At 45.3% G+C, this 19216-nt stretch overlaps 1 protein-coding gene across 1 annotated transcript in view; it reads left to right on the top strand.

Annotated features, from left to right (window-relative positions):
• The window catches only part of SELP (selectin P), a 50882-nt gene that overhangs the window by 9651 nt on the left and 22015 nt on the right, over window positions 1-19216 (top strand). The window contains exons 2-8 of the mRNA XM_075540977.1: window positions 9014-9104; window positions 11133-11519; window positions 12337-12444; window positions 13028-13213; window positions 14287-14472; window positions 15094-15279; window positions 17036-17221. Of these exons, the coding sequence (XP_075397092.1) occupies window positions 9014-9104; window positions 11133-11519; window positions 12337-12444; window positions 13028-13213; window positions 14287-14472; window positions 15094-15279; window positions 17036-17221 (1330 nt within the window). The remainder of the gene's footprint in view (window positions 1-9013; window positions 9105-11132; window positions 11520-12336; window positions 12445-13027; window positions 13214-14286; window positions 14473-15093; window positions 15280-17035; window positions 17222-19216) is intronic.

The raw sequence follows: 19216 nt of genomic DNA, 5'->3' as shown, positions 1-19216 counted from the left end.
TGTATCTACTATTTTAACGCCCTTCTCGCCTTCTTCTAATATGCATTAGTCTGGTAGACATGATTTGCCCTTGGTTAATGAGTGTGACTGAAAGTTTTGCCCTATCACCCCCCTCATTATTTGTGTAACTGGTGCTTAGTTACTTAAAAGTTTACTGCATAAGTCAACAATTCATGGATTTCTGTCTGAAGATGGCCTCTACTGTATAATTTACTTTTCTCAATAGTGTTTTAAATTCTACACCATTGGTGAAATTAATGACACTTTCAATAGTATTACCATAATCCCTAGGGGATGATACATAATGTTCTCTATCATAAAATAATGATGTCTCTAAAGTGACCAGTGACAAACATAAACCACAGATATGGAAATGGGTTTGGGGCTAGCACTTAATCTGACGACTTGATACTCACCTTCATGAAGAGATCACTGAAGATATGGGTGCTATAGCAAAGCGCGGGGAAGAAATCAGACAGAGCTCAGCTATCAGGACAAAAACAGCATCTCAAGCAGGCATCTAAGTGAAGCATCAACTAAGTCCACATGGATAAAGTGTGACAGCCTGTGTGATCCAAGGATTATAAATAATAAAATCCAAATCAGAAGGAGGGAGTGCTATCAGATCTTGAATTGTTAATAGTCAGTTTGCAGAAGGTTGTGGATGACAGTAGAAGCTCCAAATCCATTTGCAAGGTGCGCACATAGTCTAAGCCTCCAGTGAAGGAATCCCTTCTGAACACAGTCCAGGGATGTGCATAGCCTGCTATTGGACAGAGAATGCTGTAAAAATTGAGTATGGCAAATGTAGTTAGGTTAAAATGTAATACCTTATCATTTGATCCCCCTTTTGACTCATTCTAGAGTTGTTTCAGTTAATATTTTCTTCCTTCTTTTCAACTGAGGTTTTCCAGTTTTGTTTTGCTGTTGTGGTTGGTTTTTGTTTGTTTGCTCCCTGTTTGTGTTTTGTATGATTTTCTGTATATGAAATACAGAGCAGGTAAATCAATAGAGACAATAACTGGGTTGCTAATTGCCTAGGGGCATGGCAGGGGAGGATAGCGGGAAGTGAAGAGGTAGCAATGAGCAGGAGAAGAAAATGTTCTGAAATTGATTGTGGTGATGATCTTCTTAATATCATAGAACTCCTAAATTTTATGATGTGTGAAGTAATGCCAATAAAACTACAAATTAAAAATAAATAAATAAAAGGGATGTGAGAAAGGAAAAAAAAAATCTTCAGCGTAACAGAAAACCTCATCTTTCTTCCATGGACCAACTGATGTGTTTGAACTGCCAACCTTGTGGTTAGCAGCACAATTGGTAACACCACTAGGGCTCCTCAATGAATGTTTATGATCTGCAACATCACTACCCCTCTTAAAATCCTTCCCTGATTTCTCATTACACTTAGAAAAAAGTTCTGGCTTTCAAAACTTGGTGTGATCTGTCTCCTACTTTACTCTCCAGCCTCATCTTATGCTCTCCTTCCCATTGCTCATTCTATTCTAGTCACCCTGGTGACTTGTTATTTTTTTTAATACTGCACATCTTGCTTCTATGTAAAACCTTGGCATTAACATTCTTTCTGTGTTTGATGTCCTTCCTCCCAATTCTCATTGGTCTGGCTTCTAGTCATTTTTCTCAGTTTAAATATCACTCTCTCAAAGATATCTGCCCTGACCTCACGCCTAACATAACCACCAAGGCATCCAAACCCAAATTAAATGGATTGAAGGGTATGGGCAGACTTGAGCCTAGATAAAAAGAAAGAGGCCACTTCTTATAGGTTTTGTATGTGTCATTCCAGAAGAGACACAGCTGAGGGATTTTAAGTATTAAAACAATCTGGTCATATTTTTATATTAGAAATAACACACTGACTGCATTGTAAATATAGGATTGGAAATTGAAGATTCTGGAGTAAAAGAGACCAAGTGAAGGATGTTTGGCATGGTACCAGGAAGAACTTGTGCCGTGGCACTGAAGTAGAACTTTGGAGAATGGCTAGATACCTTGTTAGAAAGAAGCCTCATTAGAAATTGGTGACAGATTGATGTGATGGGTTAGTGCAAGAGCTAGGTTCATGGGCTTCCTTGCCTAGTTGCTCTTAGTGCAAAATGTCTGGGTGGGTCTGTGTAGGTAGAAAGGTGAGGGGCTTGGGCCGGTGCGCTGGTCTATTCAGAGGAACATGTTGTTGTTGGCTGCTGTCAAGTTGGCACTAACTCATGGCAGCCTTCCATACACTAGAACAAAACATTGCCTGGTCCTGTGCCATCGTCACTATTGTTGGTGTGCTCAAGTGCCTTGTTGTGGCTACTATCTGTTTTGAGTGCCTTCCAACCCAGGGGCACCATCGTCCAGCTGGATGGCGGACAATCCTTTGTTGTGATCCATAGGGTTTTCGTTGGAAGAAGATCAACAAACCCGTCTTCTTGGCTTATTTTTGTCTGGAAGCTCTGCTGAAGTCTGTCCACCTGGGGTGATCCTGCTGGGATTCTAAAGATCGGTGGAATAGCTTCGAGCATTGTAGCAACATATAACGCACCAGAATAAGGCAAACTGATGAACAGGTCCTGGACTAGGACCATACATCCTTCACATAGGCTCCCCTTGGTGCTAGAACTTTTCAGAGAGTCACACCGAGTCCAGAGGGTTTGATTGACAGGCACTCACCATCTAAGAGCGACTACTGTTGGCTGCCCCTTGAGGATTTTCTATCACCTATGGTAACAGTCCTTCATTTCCCTACTTCCCCTAATAACCTACCACTTGGAGTTAAGGGGAGTCCTGGGACCCCTGCATATTTAGTTTCTCGTGTGCATCAAATGATCTACTATGCCTCTTATTGAACTCCCTCAAACAGAGTGAGACTAAACACTACTAATGTAATTTTGCATAGCTGTTTTATGCTTGTTACTCAATTATGATGTTTATTTTACATCAATATAATTACTACTGTAGCCATATCATGCTCAGTTATAATTATCACATAGTTTCCTGTTCAGTACAATTCTATTTTACTTAGATACCCCTTGCTTTCATTTATCCATTCCATAATTTATGAATATTTATTAAGTATTTGGCTTTGGAAACTCAGACTTGAATGAGTTATAGTCCTTGCCTTTGAGAATGTTCTGGCAGCAGCTTCCTCCAATTGTGTGTTCTTATGATCACCATGCATTTGAATTGTGGTGTTCATGTCCAGAAGGAAAACCAAGTATAGAGATGCTGGTTGAGGACCAATGGGGAACAAATGACTATAAGTAGGGAGGTTAGTGGGGGGAGGGGGAATCAGTTGAGTGAGGAGAAGTAGGCCCTTGGGGAACCCCTATTTCCACAAGTGAAGGCCAAGGTTGAGGAAAAGCAGAAGGAGATTCGGAAAAATTACTTGAAATGTCAAAGTAGGATCAAGAGAAGAGCCCAAGAAAATATTTTAAGTTGACGGGAACTGTCAGCAGTATTTGTTGCTGCAGAAAGGTCAAGAAAGAGTGAGAAGTCACCTCGGGTTTTGGTAAGGAAGACGTCAGTGGTGGATCTAGTAAGAGCAGTCTGTTAGGATAGAGGGACGGTGGGCTCGAGACAAAAGAGGACAAGTGAAGACAGCTTTGTTACAGAGCTCAGCAGAAGGCTAAGGTCAAAGGAAGGACATTATTTGATTGTGCCTCTCCAAGTGTTCAGAGCCCTAGTCCATACTGTAGACCGGGATCAGGATCTTCTTTTTCATAACCTCATTCTCATCAACTTTGTACGCTGCCTGGAATGCTCGCAGCCATGAAACTTCTACCAAGTACCCGATACATCCTCCTATAAATATATGAGTTTGAGGGCAAAGCATGTACTCCATCCATTTTCTATGCACACCTCTCTTCACCCCACAATCATTTTTACTTCTTTGGAAAAGTTCACAGGAACCACAGCCCTAAACAGCCACAATGAAGGTTGACAGAGGTACAGGATGTTATCCTAATGATCCGGTCTCGGGCTCCTTCCCAGTCACTTCCAGTTAGGAACGAGCTGCCAGAGAACATTAGTGATTAGGGGAGCACGTGGCCACCTCTTCTAGAAAGGCATTTCCTCTTGTTTCAAACTCTAACTTGCTTAGTGACCCAAGGACAGAAACCCAACACCCCGGACTCAGCACCACCCAATAACAGAAGCAGAGCTCAGATGGTCTGCCCGCCTCAAAGACGTTCCAGGGGGAACTTATTATGGAAGAGAAACACATAAATCCCCATACCCACACACATCCTTGTTCAATGCTACCATAATGCTGACAAAGAGACTTGAACTTGGGAGTTTATTTAACATGGACAGACTTGGTTCCCACATGAGATTTCTGAAAATCTGTTTTAAGAATTGTCATTGTGCATTTTTATTGGAAGAATCCTGTTCATGGCTTTTATCAGACTTTCAAAAAAAGTCATGAGCCCCAAGACCATAGAATCCCTGTTTTACTCTATATGCATCCAAGTGCGCAAGTCCGGGGGAATCGTTCTTGGAGTCTCAGAGGCAGGGAGGGCCAAATGTCTGAAGTGCTCATGTCTAAAGCCATGTTGCAACAAGCCTGAGCATGCTAAGTGGTCTGTCAGTGATCGTTATGATCTCTGAAAACCAGCGGCCAGCCAGCTGACTCTGACTCATATCTCTTGATACTCTTCCGCAGGGGTTGACGTATCAGTTTTAAGGCGCACACCACCAGACCCTGCTGAGGTGCCTCTGGGTAGGCTCCAATCACCAACCTTTCCTGTGAAGTATGTTATTTTTCACCACCCACGGAATTGTTATGGTCTCTGACAGATCAAAATAATGTATGAAAAGCCATTCTTGGTATTTGGTAATGAAAAAAAAAAGGAAAGCAATGGTCAGAGTGAAGCAGGGGATAGATACACCCTGATTTCATTTTCCATTGTGCCTTAAGCAGAAGCACCAAGCAGGCCTCCAAAAATCTTACACCACCCTTCCTTGTGTGCACGTGCGTGCGCACTCTCTCTCTCTGTTTAGTGGGGTCTGGTAGAGGATTTTCTGGAGACATTTTTCAAAGGTTTAATCTTATTGAAAAGTTTAGACAAATAAAATATGAAATTCCTCCAGTTGGAGATAGTGGGTGGTAGGACCAGAAACCTCACCCTCTCACCCTCCCCCCGCCACTTCCCTGAGCAGGCCCCAAAGGTCTGAGAGAAACCCTAGAAATACTCCGTGCAGGGAGAAAACCACTTCCTAAGGGTGAAGGAAGTCTACCACCAGATTAAGCAGCCTGCACTGCTCCTCCTGCAAACCCTCTGGGTGGAAACCCAGCAGCACTGCAGATGCAAATGTCGGGGCCCTCGTGGAGGGTGCTTCACTGGGCTCTTTAGCAACAGTGTTTTTATACCCTTACTTAAGAAAAAAAATTATGGGAAACTATATAAGCTCTCATATAGTGATAGACCATTTTTTATCATAAACTTAAAAAATATTGGAGATGAGACTTTCAGCCTATTGTAAATATTGTATTTATAAATAGAAGGGCAAGTCAAAAAGATTGCCACTAGGCTTCCAGTTCATACGTGAGCTTATTCCAAACAAAACATGTTTAAACATGTCTCTGTGATATGTGCATGACTACTTATTAATCTTCTCAACAATAATAGTTCCCTTAAAAAATCCCAACTCATAGTCATTGTGTCAATTCCTACTCACAGTGATCCTGTAGGAGAGAGTCGAGCTGCCTCTGTGGGTTTCAGAGACTAACTTGTTCGGGGTGGAGAAAGCTTCATCTTTCTCCTGTGGAGCAGCTGGTGGTTTCAAACTGCTGACCTTGTCGTTAGCAGCCCAATGTATAATCCCCTATACTACTCCCTGTCTTTGAGTCAAGGTTGCCTCATGTGGGTTTCTGAGACTGTAACTCTTTATGGGAGTAGAAAGCCCAGTCTGTCGCCCGCTGAACTGCTGGTGGTTTCGAACTGCTGACCATGCGGATGGCAGCCCAATCCCTAACCACTCCATCACCAGGGCTCCTTTTATTACCAATTAGATAGAGTGTGCTGTTTTCTTTTGTTGTTTTATAAAGGGGGTGGGGTGGGTGTCAAATCAAGAGTCGCTTCTGAGGGCATCTGCTAGGCAATTTAAGGCGGAGAGGCCAGCTCAGAAGGGTAAGGTGATTGTATTTTGGGATCACAAAGGGGTCGTATTGAGAAATGTTCTTGAAGAATAATCACGGGAACTTATTTATAAAGAAGATTTAAGAAAAATGAAAACTTCGCTGGTGAGAAAAAGGCCAGGAAGCTTGTGGCGGGGACTTTTTTCTGTTGTGACATGACACTCGCTCATTCTTTGGGGGTAGCAAGGTCTATCGTACAAGAACTTCATTGGGAAATCTTACCCCATCTAACCAACACCCCTGATCATAACTTGTACCCCATTATGCCACCAGGACTCCTTTTTATTGAGATGAAACTGCTGCTCCCAGATGGGCATAGACCTAGTTGGGGATATGTTAAGAAACAATAGCTTCACATCCTTATATTTTTTGTTTGCTAAAGGCTTCTATGAGTCTGTACCAATATTTTATGACTCATCCTCATAACGCTGTTACATCACTTCAAACACATCCAATGGAACTAAATACCATCATGACCTGATAAGCTTCATCAGGTTAAAAAATATATAAACAAATACTTTAATGACAGGAAATTTCAGATTATTTATATTCTTTCCTTTAAGATGTTTATTCCTATTCTAATTCTCCTGAAAAATTTTAGCACAATGTTTTGGGTTTTTTTTGTTTTTTTTTCCTCCGTGCGCCCAGCCTCGCCACGCCATCTTCCCAACCTCCGTCCCCCATGGCCCGACCGCCCCACCCACCCGCACAATGTTTTCAAACTAGAAGATTTATCTTTGTTCTTTGAGAAAACTGAACAAAAGAAAACAAAAAAACAGACAATAAATAGAAATGGAAATGATTTTAATTTTTTGTATCTATGTCTCTACCTGTTGAAAACTTGTTCTTCATTGAGTTATTATTAAAATGTCTCTTAGTACACCACACCAGTAAATACAATTGTATACTCATAATACAATTTTTAATAAGTAACACACTTTTACATTCATAACTCTCTTGAAGATGCATCTCTAATTGAGAAGAGGGGCTTTTCTTCCATTTGCTCATCTATCTGTGGGTAAATATTAATTACTGATAAAATTAGGCAGATTCAGAATTGATTCTACTTCTATATTTCACTTTCAAGGCTTTAAGTACTGGAAACTTTGGTTCACATGAATAGATACATAGGAATGGAAATTTTATTATAGTAATGCGTCTCAATGATTTAAACTCCTTCCAAGGTCTATACTCTAAGAATGACATAGGGATTATCACCAAACGTTTAGCCAGTGGGTGAAAAGCTGGCAATTTTATTGATTCCCCCCTGGTTTTTAATGAAAGGGGAGAAAGAGGGAACCAGTAGGCTGGGAAAAGGCCTTGTCATACTATTATTTCACTTTCTAAATGCACAGACCAGTCTTGTGTATAGTCTATTTGGCACACCAACTTTTCCTTGACCTTGAGTGGCAAGGCCACATGATGCATAGGAGCAGATTAGTGAAAGGTACGTGTGTTTTCTTTTGCAAAGTGGCACACAGATGTGCTTGAGGCAGCCTGGTTTCAGAAAAGAATACACAAAGAAGTCGAGGATCTCAAAATAAACTTGCAGCTCTGCTGGCTGGTGTGTGCATCAGGAAGCAGGGCACATCCTGCTTTGGAGGTTTCTGCTGTGGCACCTGGCATGGTGCTTTGTGGGCAGTGAAATGCAGTCACGAGAACAGCTGGGGAAGCACAACACAGTCTGGGCGAACTCAGTTCTCGTGAAGGGGCTGACCTCAAGCTCACCTTGTCAATCTCCAGAACCATAAATCATCGCATTATGGTGTCTCGGTTTCTGCCAACAGGCCCTACAGAGACCTGTGAACTAATGGCCCAGCTTAGCAGAACACGGGATCTGCCTCTTTCGCAAAGTCGATGTCCCTATGCCTACTTACAGAGCTCACGATTCAGATGCCTACGTAGCAAAGCCAATATTCACACCCCCTCGATAGAAATGTTAGTCTTCTTTCACAAAGAAGACTTCATTGGTTTGAACGGTGGCTCTCTGTGGCGCTGGGCTTCTTAAACTTCTTCCCTTTGTGGCCCGTCTCTCTTATTCAGGACATCTGCAATGCAGGCAAGAGCTGCCAGAACCACCTCAGATCCATTATGTGCTTAAGGATGAATTAATTTTGGATTGTAAGGTGTTCAGATTCCTTTGGCCATTGCCACATTTTTCATGACTCTCGTACTTAGGTACACACCCTGTATGGGTCCCCATCAATAGTTGAAGAAACTTTTATCTATACGACTTGGTCAAGAATTAGTGGTGCATGTTTAAACACACACACACACACACACACACACACACCAGTCCATTCTACCCCACACACCCACCATCATGTCTCTCTATCATTGGAGTGTGACCCATGGCTATTGAGAATTGCTATATAGAATTTCTATATAGGAGTCCCACTACTCATTTGTCACACCGCCATACGATGGTGGCTTGCGTGCTGCTGCAATGCTGGGAGCGATGCCATTGGTATTGCAAATACCAACACGGTCACTCATTGTTTCGGTGGGACCTTGATACAAAGACAGACTAGGAAGAAAGGCCTGGTGATTTATGCCCTCAAATCAGCCAGTGAAAGCCCTCTGGGTCACAACAACAGATTGCCTGAGCCAGCGCTAGAAGATGAGCTGCTAGAGAGGCCACAGTACACAAAGCGGACTGGAGCAGGGGCCTACCAGTGACTGGGAAGGTGGCACAGGACCGGGCATTGTTTGGGTCTGTTGCTCACGGGGTTGCCAGGAGCGGGAATTTGCCGGCTGCCACTACTGATTAGTACCATTAGTAACATAACAACAGAACGATTAGTAACCAGGATTTTGGGACTGTGCTGATTGCACATCGATCCTAAAAGCAAGTTTCTTTTCTTGTTTCAGGCCTGCGGCACAAAAGCCAACCGGAACCAGAGACTTGAGAGCGTGGTCTTCCGAGCTGTCCCCCTCCTTTGCTTCAGTGCCCTGATTGCTGGTAAACGTGACGTTAACCTTCACCTAGCCCCCGTGCCTAGACAGGAGTGCTCAGAACATTATAATTTCTTTAAAGAGAGTTTTCTTTTAGAACAGAGGCAATGTCTTTGTAGGTAAGTCACATCAATAGGCTGCTAGGTTGCCAGGAGCTGCTGAGGGGACTCCGACTCCCGGTGACTCCAGGTAACAGAGTGGAATTGCCACACAGGGCTTTGTACACTGTCATCTTAGGGGAGTGGCTCACCAGGCCTTTCTCCCACCGAGCTACTGCGTGGGTTCCAACCACTGACCTTTCTGTGAGCAGCCAAGGCTTAACCATTGAGCTACTAGGGCTCCTTATAATATTAATATCCTCATCTTTATCCCAAGGCAGCGATACACTATAACTTGAAATGGTTTTTGTTTTATTTTGCTTTACGGAGGAAGGAGCCCACAAAGGCAAAAGTGCCTAGTGCCCGTCAAAGTCGTGCTGTATCCTTGGACATAGCAGAATTTGTGGCATAAACGTTCAAGGCAAAACCCACATTACAGAGGTGTCAGTGAGGAGGTTCAGTAGGTGACTGAGAGCAGAGAAGCAGCTTGAATGAGGACCAGCCTTTATAAACAGGAAGAGGGGCCATTTCCAGGCCTGATTACTTGCATTGTACACCTCTGCACTGAGCACCCGCAGACTACAATAACAACCCTCTGTCCCCTAGTGTGCTGCATTCATCGGAAAAGCACACTGTTTTTGTGATAGCTCAGACAGATGTGAAGGAGACTTGCTTTGAGCTGTGTTTTAACAAACAAGTAAGCAAGCATACCTGGAGTAAGCCAGTGACCAAAGAGAAGCAGCCAGGAGAGTAGCGAGTGGAAATCTGGGGATCTGCTCTCCAGTCCTGGTTTTGCCACAACGAGCTGCATTTCACGTGTTCAATAGGTATGTCTTGAACTCTGCTTGACAGGGCGACAAGCTCTATGCTGGGTGCTAAGGACCCAGAGCCCACCTCCAGGGCTGCATGTCTAGCAGACGTGCAGAGTGCTGTATAAACGGACATGACAGCCATGGCTAGAATGGGCCTGTGGGCAGGTGCAGTAAGCAGTCCGAGTCTGGAGGAAGAAACACCAAGCCAATCTGGGGCGGCCTGGAGCATCCAACCCAGGGATTCCGACTCCTAGCCACCCTGCAGGGCAGAGTAGGACTGGTTCCCAGGGTTTCCGAGACTATAAATCTTCACCGGAGCAGACAGCCTCATCTTTCTCAGGCATGAAGTGCAGAGGGCAGCCAAGAGAGCAGACACATTTGGGTATGCCAAGACCCGGAAGTGGGCGCTCTTTTGCTAAGAGACTCAATGAGGCAGGCCGTGGGACTGCCCTAGGAGGTGGGTTGCGGGTCACAACTCACCTGATTTTCCACGTTAAAGATTGAACCGGTGGATAGAAGATAGTTTACATGCCATTTAACTTGGGTTCGGGCAAATTACTTGACATGCTTCCTTCTTTGAGTGAAAGCTCCCTGAGTGGCACAAACAGTGACGCCCTCAGTTACTAACGGACAGGACAGTGATTGACACCCACCAGCGATGCCGTGGTCGACTTCCGCAGATGAGAGTCATTAAAAACCCCCAGGAGCGCGGTTCAGCTCTCGCCCACACAGGCTGCCACTATTTGGGGTCAGCTTAGCAGCAATTGGTTGGCTTTGGTTTCATTGAGTTAGACACGACAGCAGGCCTGGTTGGCTTTGGATCACTTAGAAGCGGAGGGGGATCCATTCAATGACCTCTGAGTTTCTTTCCAACTCTGGTCATAGGGGGTGCCAAATCTTCAGTGCTCAAACATCTATCTCCTGACTTCACATACCCTGAGTTTGCCTGAGTACAAAATGAAAGCCTGATCTTTTCCTTGAAAGCTAGATTAGACATCAAATGGCCACGTGTCGAGAATTCGTCATCTGACCAGAAACCCGTCTGAGTACACAGTGGTGTGCTCACAAGCGCAGCCCACCTCGGGTCAGGGATGCTAACCTGGTCCTCACTCTCCATTATTCTAGAACTACTGAGCCAGGGCGAAGTGGAGGCCTGGACGTATCACCACAGCACCAAAGCATACTCGTGGAACATATCTCGGGCCTTCTGCCAGAAGTACTACACAGATTTAGTGGCCATCCAGAATAAAAATGAAATCGCCCACCTCAACGAGGTGATGCCCTACTACAGCTCGTACTACTGGATCGGCATCCGAAAGATCAATAACGTTTGGACGTGGGTGGGAACTAAAAAGAGCCTCACGCAGGAAGCGGAGAACTGGGCGGACAACGAGCCCAACAACAGGCGCAACAACCAGGACTGCGTGGAGATCTACATCAAGAGCCCGTCGGCCCCGGGCAAGTGGAACGACGAGCCGTGCTGGAAGAAGAAGCTGGCGCTGTGCTATACCGGTAAGGGCTTCTCCCAAGCAGAGTTTCTGTGGCGTCCGCTCCGCTTTACGGCCACCGCCTGCGTGTCTCGGCAGAATTGTGCCCCACCGGGTTTTCAGTAGCTGATTTATTTTCGTTTTCCATGTAGCTCACCACCAGGCCTTTCTTCTGAGCACCCCCTGGGTGGACTCAAACCTCCTCCGGACAAGTAGTCATCCAAACTCCCTGGGGACTCCAAAGCCCTCTCTGCTCCTCTGACATGTGTCTTGGTTGCTATGGCTTCATTGGTTGGTTAAAATAACCACAGGGGCAGTCAGTGGGAGCTGCAAAGGCAGGGAGCTTTGTAAGCATCAGTGAACGGTGGCTTGTTGCTGTCCAGTCAATTCCAGCTCACAGTGACCCTACAGGATTCCCCCTGTGTTATCGCACCCCCGTAGGATTTTCCAGGCTGTCACCTTTACTAGACTGCCATGTCTTTCTCCCCGGAGCAGCTGGTGGCTTCTGTAACCCTCCAACTCTCTGAAAATGTCAGAGGCTGGCTTGTCCCACACGGAAGATTTCCTCTGTCCACAAACCCCTGGACATCTCCATCTGTCCCTCGGTGTCCACACAGAGAAGCCTCCTCCCTGGGGAACAGTAGGTACAGCACACAATGGGAGCCTTTCAATGCCCACAGATCTCTCCTGACGGCTTTCATGGGCACAGCCTGCTTTTCCGGAGGCTGTTGTGGTTCTTGGTTGTCTGGCTAACTCTGTTCGGCCCGAGCAGGTCTGAGTCTGTGGCTTGGGACAACATCTCCTTCAAATGCCCATGATTCTGACTTTGCACATCCATCCAGCGTCCTGCCAAGACCTGTCCTGCAGCAAGCAAGGGGAGTGCATAGAGACCATCGGGAACTACACCTGCTCCTGCTACCCTGGATTCTATGGACCAGAATGTGAAAACGGTGAGGGGGCCGCTTTGTTGGTATGATTCTGGTATTTGGTCTTGTGCTAAAGGTGATGTCAGGATAGAAGTGATGCCCTGGATGAGAGCTAGTCCCAGGTGCCCTCAATGATCTTCCTGCCGCCCCCTTTCCGCCCCCCCAGAATCCTCCTAGGTACACACTCTGGGTAGGCATTTTATATTTGGAAAAAACATTTGCTCATAAAAATCTCATCAGGGAAAAGGGAAACATAAAGGAAGCAAATCAGAGAACCCCTTGGGACTAATTTTACTCGCTTAACTGAAGAGCCAGGGAAAGAAGAATCATTTTCCCCAGTGTCGCCAGTGCAAACCCACTGCTGTAGAGTCAATTCTGACTCAGCAACCCCGTAGGAAGAGTGAATTGCTCCATAAGGTCTCTGAAGCTGTAAACTTTTATGGAAGCTGATAACACAAAGGGACCAAGTAACAATGACTAAATTGGGGTAGAGCCTGAGAAAGATGGAGCCAAGAGGGTGACATAGATAAGAGTCAACGTTCAGCAAATGTGACCTTTTCTTTAAGTCGATAATGGGGGGAAAAATCAATGTTTTTCTCTCCTGCAGTGAGAGTGTGTGGAGAATTGGACTTACCTCAAAATGTGCTCATGAACTGCAGCCACCCTCTGGGAAGCTTCTCTTTCAACTCACAGTGTCACTTCCACTGTCCAGAAGGGTTCACCTTGAAGGGACCTGACACCTTGGAATGTTCGGCTTCTGGAAACTGGACGGATGCCCCCCCGCAGTGTGTAGGTGGGTGGTCTCTGTTCTTTGTATTCTGTTTGATATGCCACAGTCAAACACAAACCAGGCAAATGGAGCTTTCTCCATGAAACATGTAAGAAACGACAAGGATACACAGTAGATGGGAAGTTCTCCTCGTCTCTGGTACCCATTCACCAGAGTCGTGTCAGTTTGTCCTTTGACTCTTGTACACGTTTTTGAGAATTGGCGATGCTTGCCCATTTAGCACTTCCCACTTGTTACAATTCAGCAAAAACCGATGGTATCTGTCATGTTGCGCAACCATCATCGATATCCACTGCCACATTCCCCATGTCCATAAACGGCAACTCAATGCTAGCTAGAAAAATATTGCCCTCTGCCCCTTCCCCCCTGCCCTTGGCAGCCACTGTTAAACTGAGATAGCTCCACACTTGCCTCTTTTAAGTATTTCATGTCAATGAAATCATACTATCTTTGCTTTCGGGAACTGGATTATTTCACTAGCATAATGCTTTCAAGGATCATCAAAAGTAACTCTAATGGTAGTCTGGATTTGTAATGCAAGGAAAGCAGTCTAATTCTTGCTTCTCAAGCGAAACCATTAAAGAGGTATTCTTTTTGCTTTGCAAATTAAACACTAAAATCATGAGGATGGGGGATTGAGTATTTGTAATTGGATATGTTTACTTGCATTAGAAACACAACACTAAGCCATGAAAACTCATTGCCATCTAGTTGATAGCTACTCATAGTGACCCTATCGGACAGAGTAGAACTGCCCCTGTGGGTTTCTGAAACTGTAAATCTTTATGGAAGTAGAAAGCTTTTTCTTTCTCCCAAGGAGGGACTGGCGGCTTCCAACTGTTTCCCTTGTGCTAAGCAGCCTCAATCACAATCCATTATGCCACCATTAAAAAAAGCAAGTGAAAAATAATCATGCTCGGATCTTTCCACCCAACTATTGAAAGTGTCATTTACCCAACCAAGTCCATCGCCTTACCTGTCACTTGGGAAAAGGTAGCTGCTGCAGAATTCCAGAGCCTTCATGAGGCTGGACAGAAACCCAAGGATTCACAGCATTGCTCTTTGGTCATTTCCAGCCACCCTGTGCCCACCCCTGGAGACTCCTGCCCGAGGAAGCATGGCATGTCGTCATTCGGCAGAAGACTTCCAGTACCAGTCCAGCTGCAGCTTCCGCTGTGAAGAGGGATTCACACTTGTTGGGCCAGAGGAAGTTCGATGCACTGCCTCTGGGGTGTGGACCTCCCCGGCCCCAGTGTGCAGAGGTGAGTTCTGGGCATTTGGGAAGTCTAATGCCCACAGCACTGAACCCATTCTGGGTGTAAGGATGAAACTGCTCAGCCTAGAGAGAAGCTGGCTTGAACTGCCAAATTGTGACTCTACTTGCCACATGCCACTCAGCTAGATTCAGTAAATCTGATAGAGCACAAGAGTGCCAGGTTCCAGAAAAACGAGGCTACCCTTACTGTACCAACATTTAAAATCTTCGTTGGCCCCCAAATTGAGCCCACAAGCAGTTCAGAATGACCTAATTCATAATGACCTTACAGGACCTATATCATGTAAGGTGTGTGTGTGTGTGTGTGTGTGTGTGTGTGTGTGTGTGTGACACACATCTGGAGACACTACGAGACCTATGGCAACAGGTTTAGAGGATGTTGGAAGTAGAGGATATTATGAATAAAAGTTGGAAGAATCTAGGCATTTCAGAGACTTGGGTCACTTTAAGGCAGACTGCCGTGCCATGTCTGGAAAATGTTCCTAGGGCCTTAGAGCTTCCTAACCACCATCAATTTCCACAATGGTCCTACTCTTGCTTCCCAGCCGCGGGCATGGCTTTCCTCCCACCTCAGACCCGTTCTCTTTGTCCATGGTTGTTCCCCCAGCTGCTCAGTGTCGGCACCTGGAAGCGCCCAGCAAAGGGACCATGGACTGCGCTCATCCCCTTGCTGCCTTTGCTTTTGGCTCCAGCTGTAAATTCGAGTGTCAACCTGGCTATCGAATGAGGGGCTCGGGTACCCTCCGATGCATTGGCTCTGGCCAGTGGACTGCACCCCTGCCAGCCTGTGAAGGTAGGGTTTCTCCTCAGTAGCCGCCAGGCCATCTGGGAGGAAGCCAGGGGCCAGTGGGTAGACCAGGGCTCTCAAAGACAGGGTGGCATGCGCTGGGCCCTGGAGCGAGAGGTTCTACTACAGGGGGTATGTTTTCTTTATCTCTGAAATGGACCCAAGTCATGTAAGGTTCTTCTCTGAGCAGTAAGGGGCCCAGAGGGTTAAGCATTAGATGGCTAACTGCAAGCTCAGGGGTTCAAGCCTCCCTCGCCACTCTCCCACCCCCTGACCTCTGAGGCCATTTGCTGCCAGAAAGATGTACAGTTTCAGAAGCCCTAAAGGGCAGCTCTAACCTGTCTCATAAAGTCTCTATGAGCCAGAATGAACTCAACAGTTTGGGGTTTGTAAGAATTGCGTATATAAAATTCATACAATTAAAAGCTGGTATGAAGTACCTAGCATACAACTGGCCTCTAATAAGCTGAATTTTACACCTCTTCCCTCACCCACTCCCTGCCCTTCTGGCATGTGAAAGCTACGGATTGAGGAACTAAATGTGAGAGAGAGTCGAAGCAGCACTCTCAGTCTGGGGTGGGTCATCATTCTATTCCAGAGTCTACAGCAAAGTGGGTGTTGGCCAAGGAGCAAGGACCGCTGCGTTGAACAAGCCCCTGCGCTCCAATCCTGGATCATGGCGTGATACCATGAGTCCAAATTCTCTGCAATTGTCTCTCACCCTCAGTTTGGAGAGAATCGAGTGGGATGGGGAAGACATTAAAGGTGGGGTCAGTAAATTCCCAGACACCCACATTCCGAGCACCGGTCGGATCCTGTCTAGCTATGAAGCTTTAGAGAAGTCACTGAACATTTCCAAACCTGACATTTCTCATCTGAAAAGTAAGAGAAAACCCTAGAGAATCTTTGCCTTTAAAATGTCTTCATTCTGTTCAACCCAGAAGTCAAGCACAGGACGCACCCCGGGGTAAGCAGAAAGAGTTATCTTTACACTCTGAAGAAAACAAAAAAAACACCAACAAAAACAGGAACAGCCTGGAGATGGAATGTCTCCTTCAAGAAAGAGCCAGAGGAAATCAATATTAGGAGAACGGACGTGACTCAGGCTTGAATTGTGCTCCAGAATTCCACTTGGCCTGTGCTCATGTGGCCATTTTGAAGTCTGATTAGGATGACGTATTCTGCTTCAGAATTCCACTTGAGCTGTGCACATGTGGCCGTTTTGAAGTCTGATTAGGATGATGTATTATGCTCTAGAGACAAGGCTCATTGACCATCGCTTACAGGGCTAGACAATAGGCTGTCCACAATAAGCCACATGGTCCCTAAGTCCACCCTTTCCCAATATTAACTTTTTCTTGATCGAGTTCTACAAATAATGCTCACAAATATTTAACAAGTGCTTCCGATATAGCAAGTGCTGTGCTAGGCTCTGGATTAGAATTCTGACCTATCCTGGCCCTCAGGAGACGGCAGTATCCTGGGGAAGAGTACAACAGAGCGAGAACAAGGGCCCTGGTGGCCTCTTGGAAGGGTTCCTGACCCTGTCTTGGGGTGGGCAGAGCAAGCGTCCTAGAAAAGTCCAGTCTAAATTGAGACCTGAAGCATGGCATGGAAAAGGTGCTCTGGACAGAGTGTTTAAAAAACGGAGCATTTGGGGTTCGGAATGTACTGACAATGGGGGCAGAAAAGATGTGGCATCTCTTCTGAGGAAGAACTGGCCATTCCAATAGCCGTTTCAGACAAGACCTTTTCCCTTTAGACATCGCATGTGACCCAGTGGAGAGTCCTGCCCACGGAAGCATGGATTGCACCCCATCCTCGCGAGGATTTCAGTACAACACCAACTGTAGCTTCCATTGTGCTGAGGGCTTCCGGCTGAGAGGGGCTGAGATGATTCGATGTTCTGACTTGGGACAGTGGACAGCGCCGGTCCCAGTCTGTCAAGGTATGGTGACAATGACATATTCTTTGGCCACTCCCAGCCTAGTACAAAGCATCTGTGTTGGTACCCGTGTAGAGCAGCACCACTCTCTCCCCTGTCAGACACTCCTCAAGGACCTTGATCTTAGGGTCATTCACTCAGTTCCAACATAAAGAGACCGCATGTACAGCACAAGGAACCACCGCCTGGTCCTGCCCCATCCTCACAGTCGTTGCTGTGCAGCAGCCACTGCTGAAGCCATTTGTCAATCCCTGCCACTGAGAACCTTCCTCTTTTTTGCTGCCCCTCTGCTTTACCAAGTATGATGTCCTTCTCCAGGGTTGGTCTCTCCTGACAACATATCCAAAGTATGTGAGACCAAGTCTCCCCATCGTTGCCTCTAAGGAGAAATCTGGGTGTACTTCCTCCAAGACAGATGTGTTTGTCCTTTTGAAAGCCCATGATGCTGTCAATTCTTCTTCAGCACCCCCATTCAAACACATTCCTTCTTCTTCAGTCTTCTTTAGTCAAGGTCCAACTTGCACATGCGTATGAGGCAATTGAAAACACTATGGCTTGGGTCACATGCACCTTAGTCCTCAAAGTAACCTCCTTGCTTTCCAACACTTTAAAGAGGTCTTATGCATCAGATTTACCCAAGACAACTTGTCTTGATCTCTTGACTCCTGCTTCCACGAGAAATGATTGTGGATTCAACTAAGGTGAAATCATTGATCATTGACAACTTCAGTCTTTTCTCCATTTGTCTTGATGGTACCCATTGGTCCAGTTGTGAGGATTTTGGTCTTCTTTACATTGAGTTGTAATCCATACTGAAGACCTCAATCCTTGATCTTCATCAGCAAGTGCTTCAAGTCTTCCACATTTTTAGCAAGCAAAGTTGTGTCATCTGCATATCACAGGTTGTTAATAAGCTTTCCTCCAATCCTGGTGCCACATTCTTTATATAATCCAACTCCTCTAATTATTTGCTTAGCATACAGATTAAATAAGTATGGCAAGAAGATACAACCCTGATGCAAACCTTTCCTGATTTTAAACTATATACCATTCCCTTGTTCTGTTCACACAATTGCCTTTTGATCCATGTACAGGTTCTGGGTGAGCCCAGTGAACTGCTCTAAAATTTCCATTCTTCTCAAGATTATACATAGTTCATTATGATCCACACAATCAGATACTTTTGTACAGTTAATGAAACACAGATAAGCATCTTCCTGGTATTCTCTACTTTCAGCGAAGACGCATTTGACATCAGCAATGACATTCCTTGTTTCACACCCTCTTCTGTATCTGACCTGAATCTTTGGTAGCTCCCTGAGAATGCACTGCTGCAGCCATTGCTGAATGATCTGCAGCAAAATTTTACTTACACGTGCTATCAATGACACTGTTCTATTACTTGCACATTCTGTTGGTTCACCTTTCTTTGGAATGGGTACAAATATGGCTCTCTTCCAATGAATTGGCCAAGTAACTGTCTTCCAAATATCCTGGCATAGATGAATGAGTGCTTCCAGCTTGTTGAACATTTCAGTTGGTATTCCATCAAATCCTGGAGCCATGTTTTTGGTTCATGCGTTCCATGCAGCTGGAACATCTTGCTTCAGCATCATTGGCTTTTGCTCATATGCTACCTCTCGCAATGGTTGAGTGTCAATTAATTCTCTTTGTTATGGTGACTCTGTGCATTCTTTCCACCTTCTTTTGATGCTTCCTGCACCGTTCAGTATTTTGCCAACAGACACTTTCAATATTGCAACTCAAGGCTTGAATTTTATCTTAAGTTCTTTTAGTTTAAGGTATGCTGAGTGCGCTCTTCTTTTTTGGGGGTTTTCTTACTTTAGGTCTTTTTCACATCTCATTATGCTTTTTTTACTTTATCTTTTTGAGCTGCTCATTGAAATTTTCTGTTCAGTTCTTTGACTTCATCATTTATTCTATGTACCTTAGTTACTTTATGATATGATCACCTTTCGGTCTCCTCTGACATCCATT

Source organism: Tenrec ecaudatus, chromosome 1, assembly GCF_050624435.1.
Source record: "Tenrec ecaudatus isolate mTenEca1 chromosome 1, mTenEca1.hap1, whole genome shotgun sequence".
NCBI classification, from domain to species: domain Eukaryota; kingdom Metazoa; phylum Chordata; class Mammalia; order Afrosoricida; family Tenrecidae; genus Tenrec; species Tenrec ecaudatus.
Note: the sequence above shows the minus strand (reverse complement) of the source record. Positions and strands in the feature narration are given on the sequence as shown.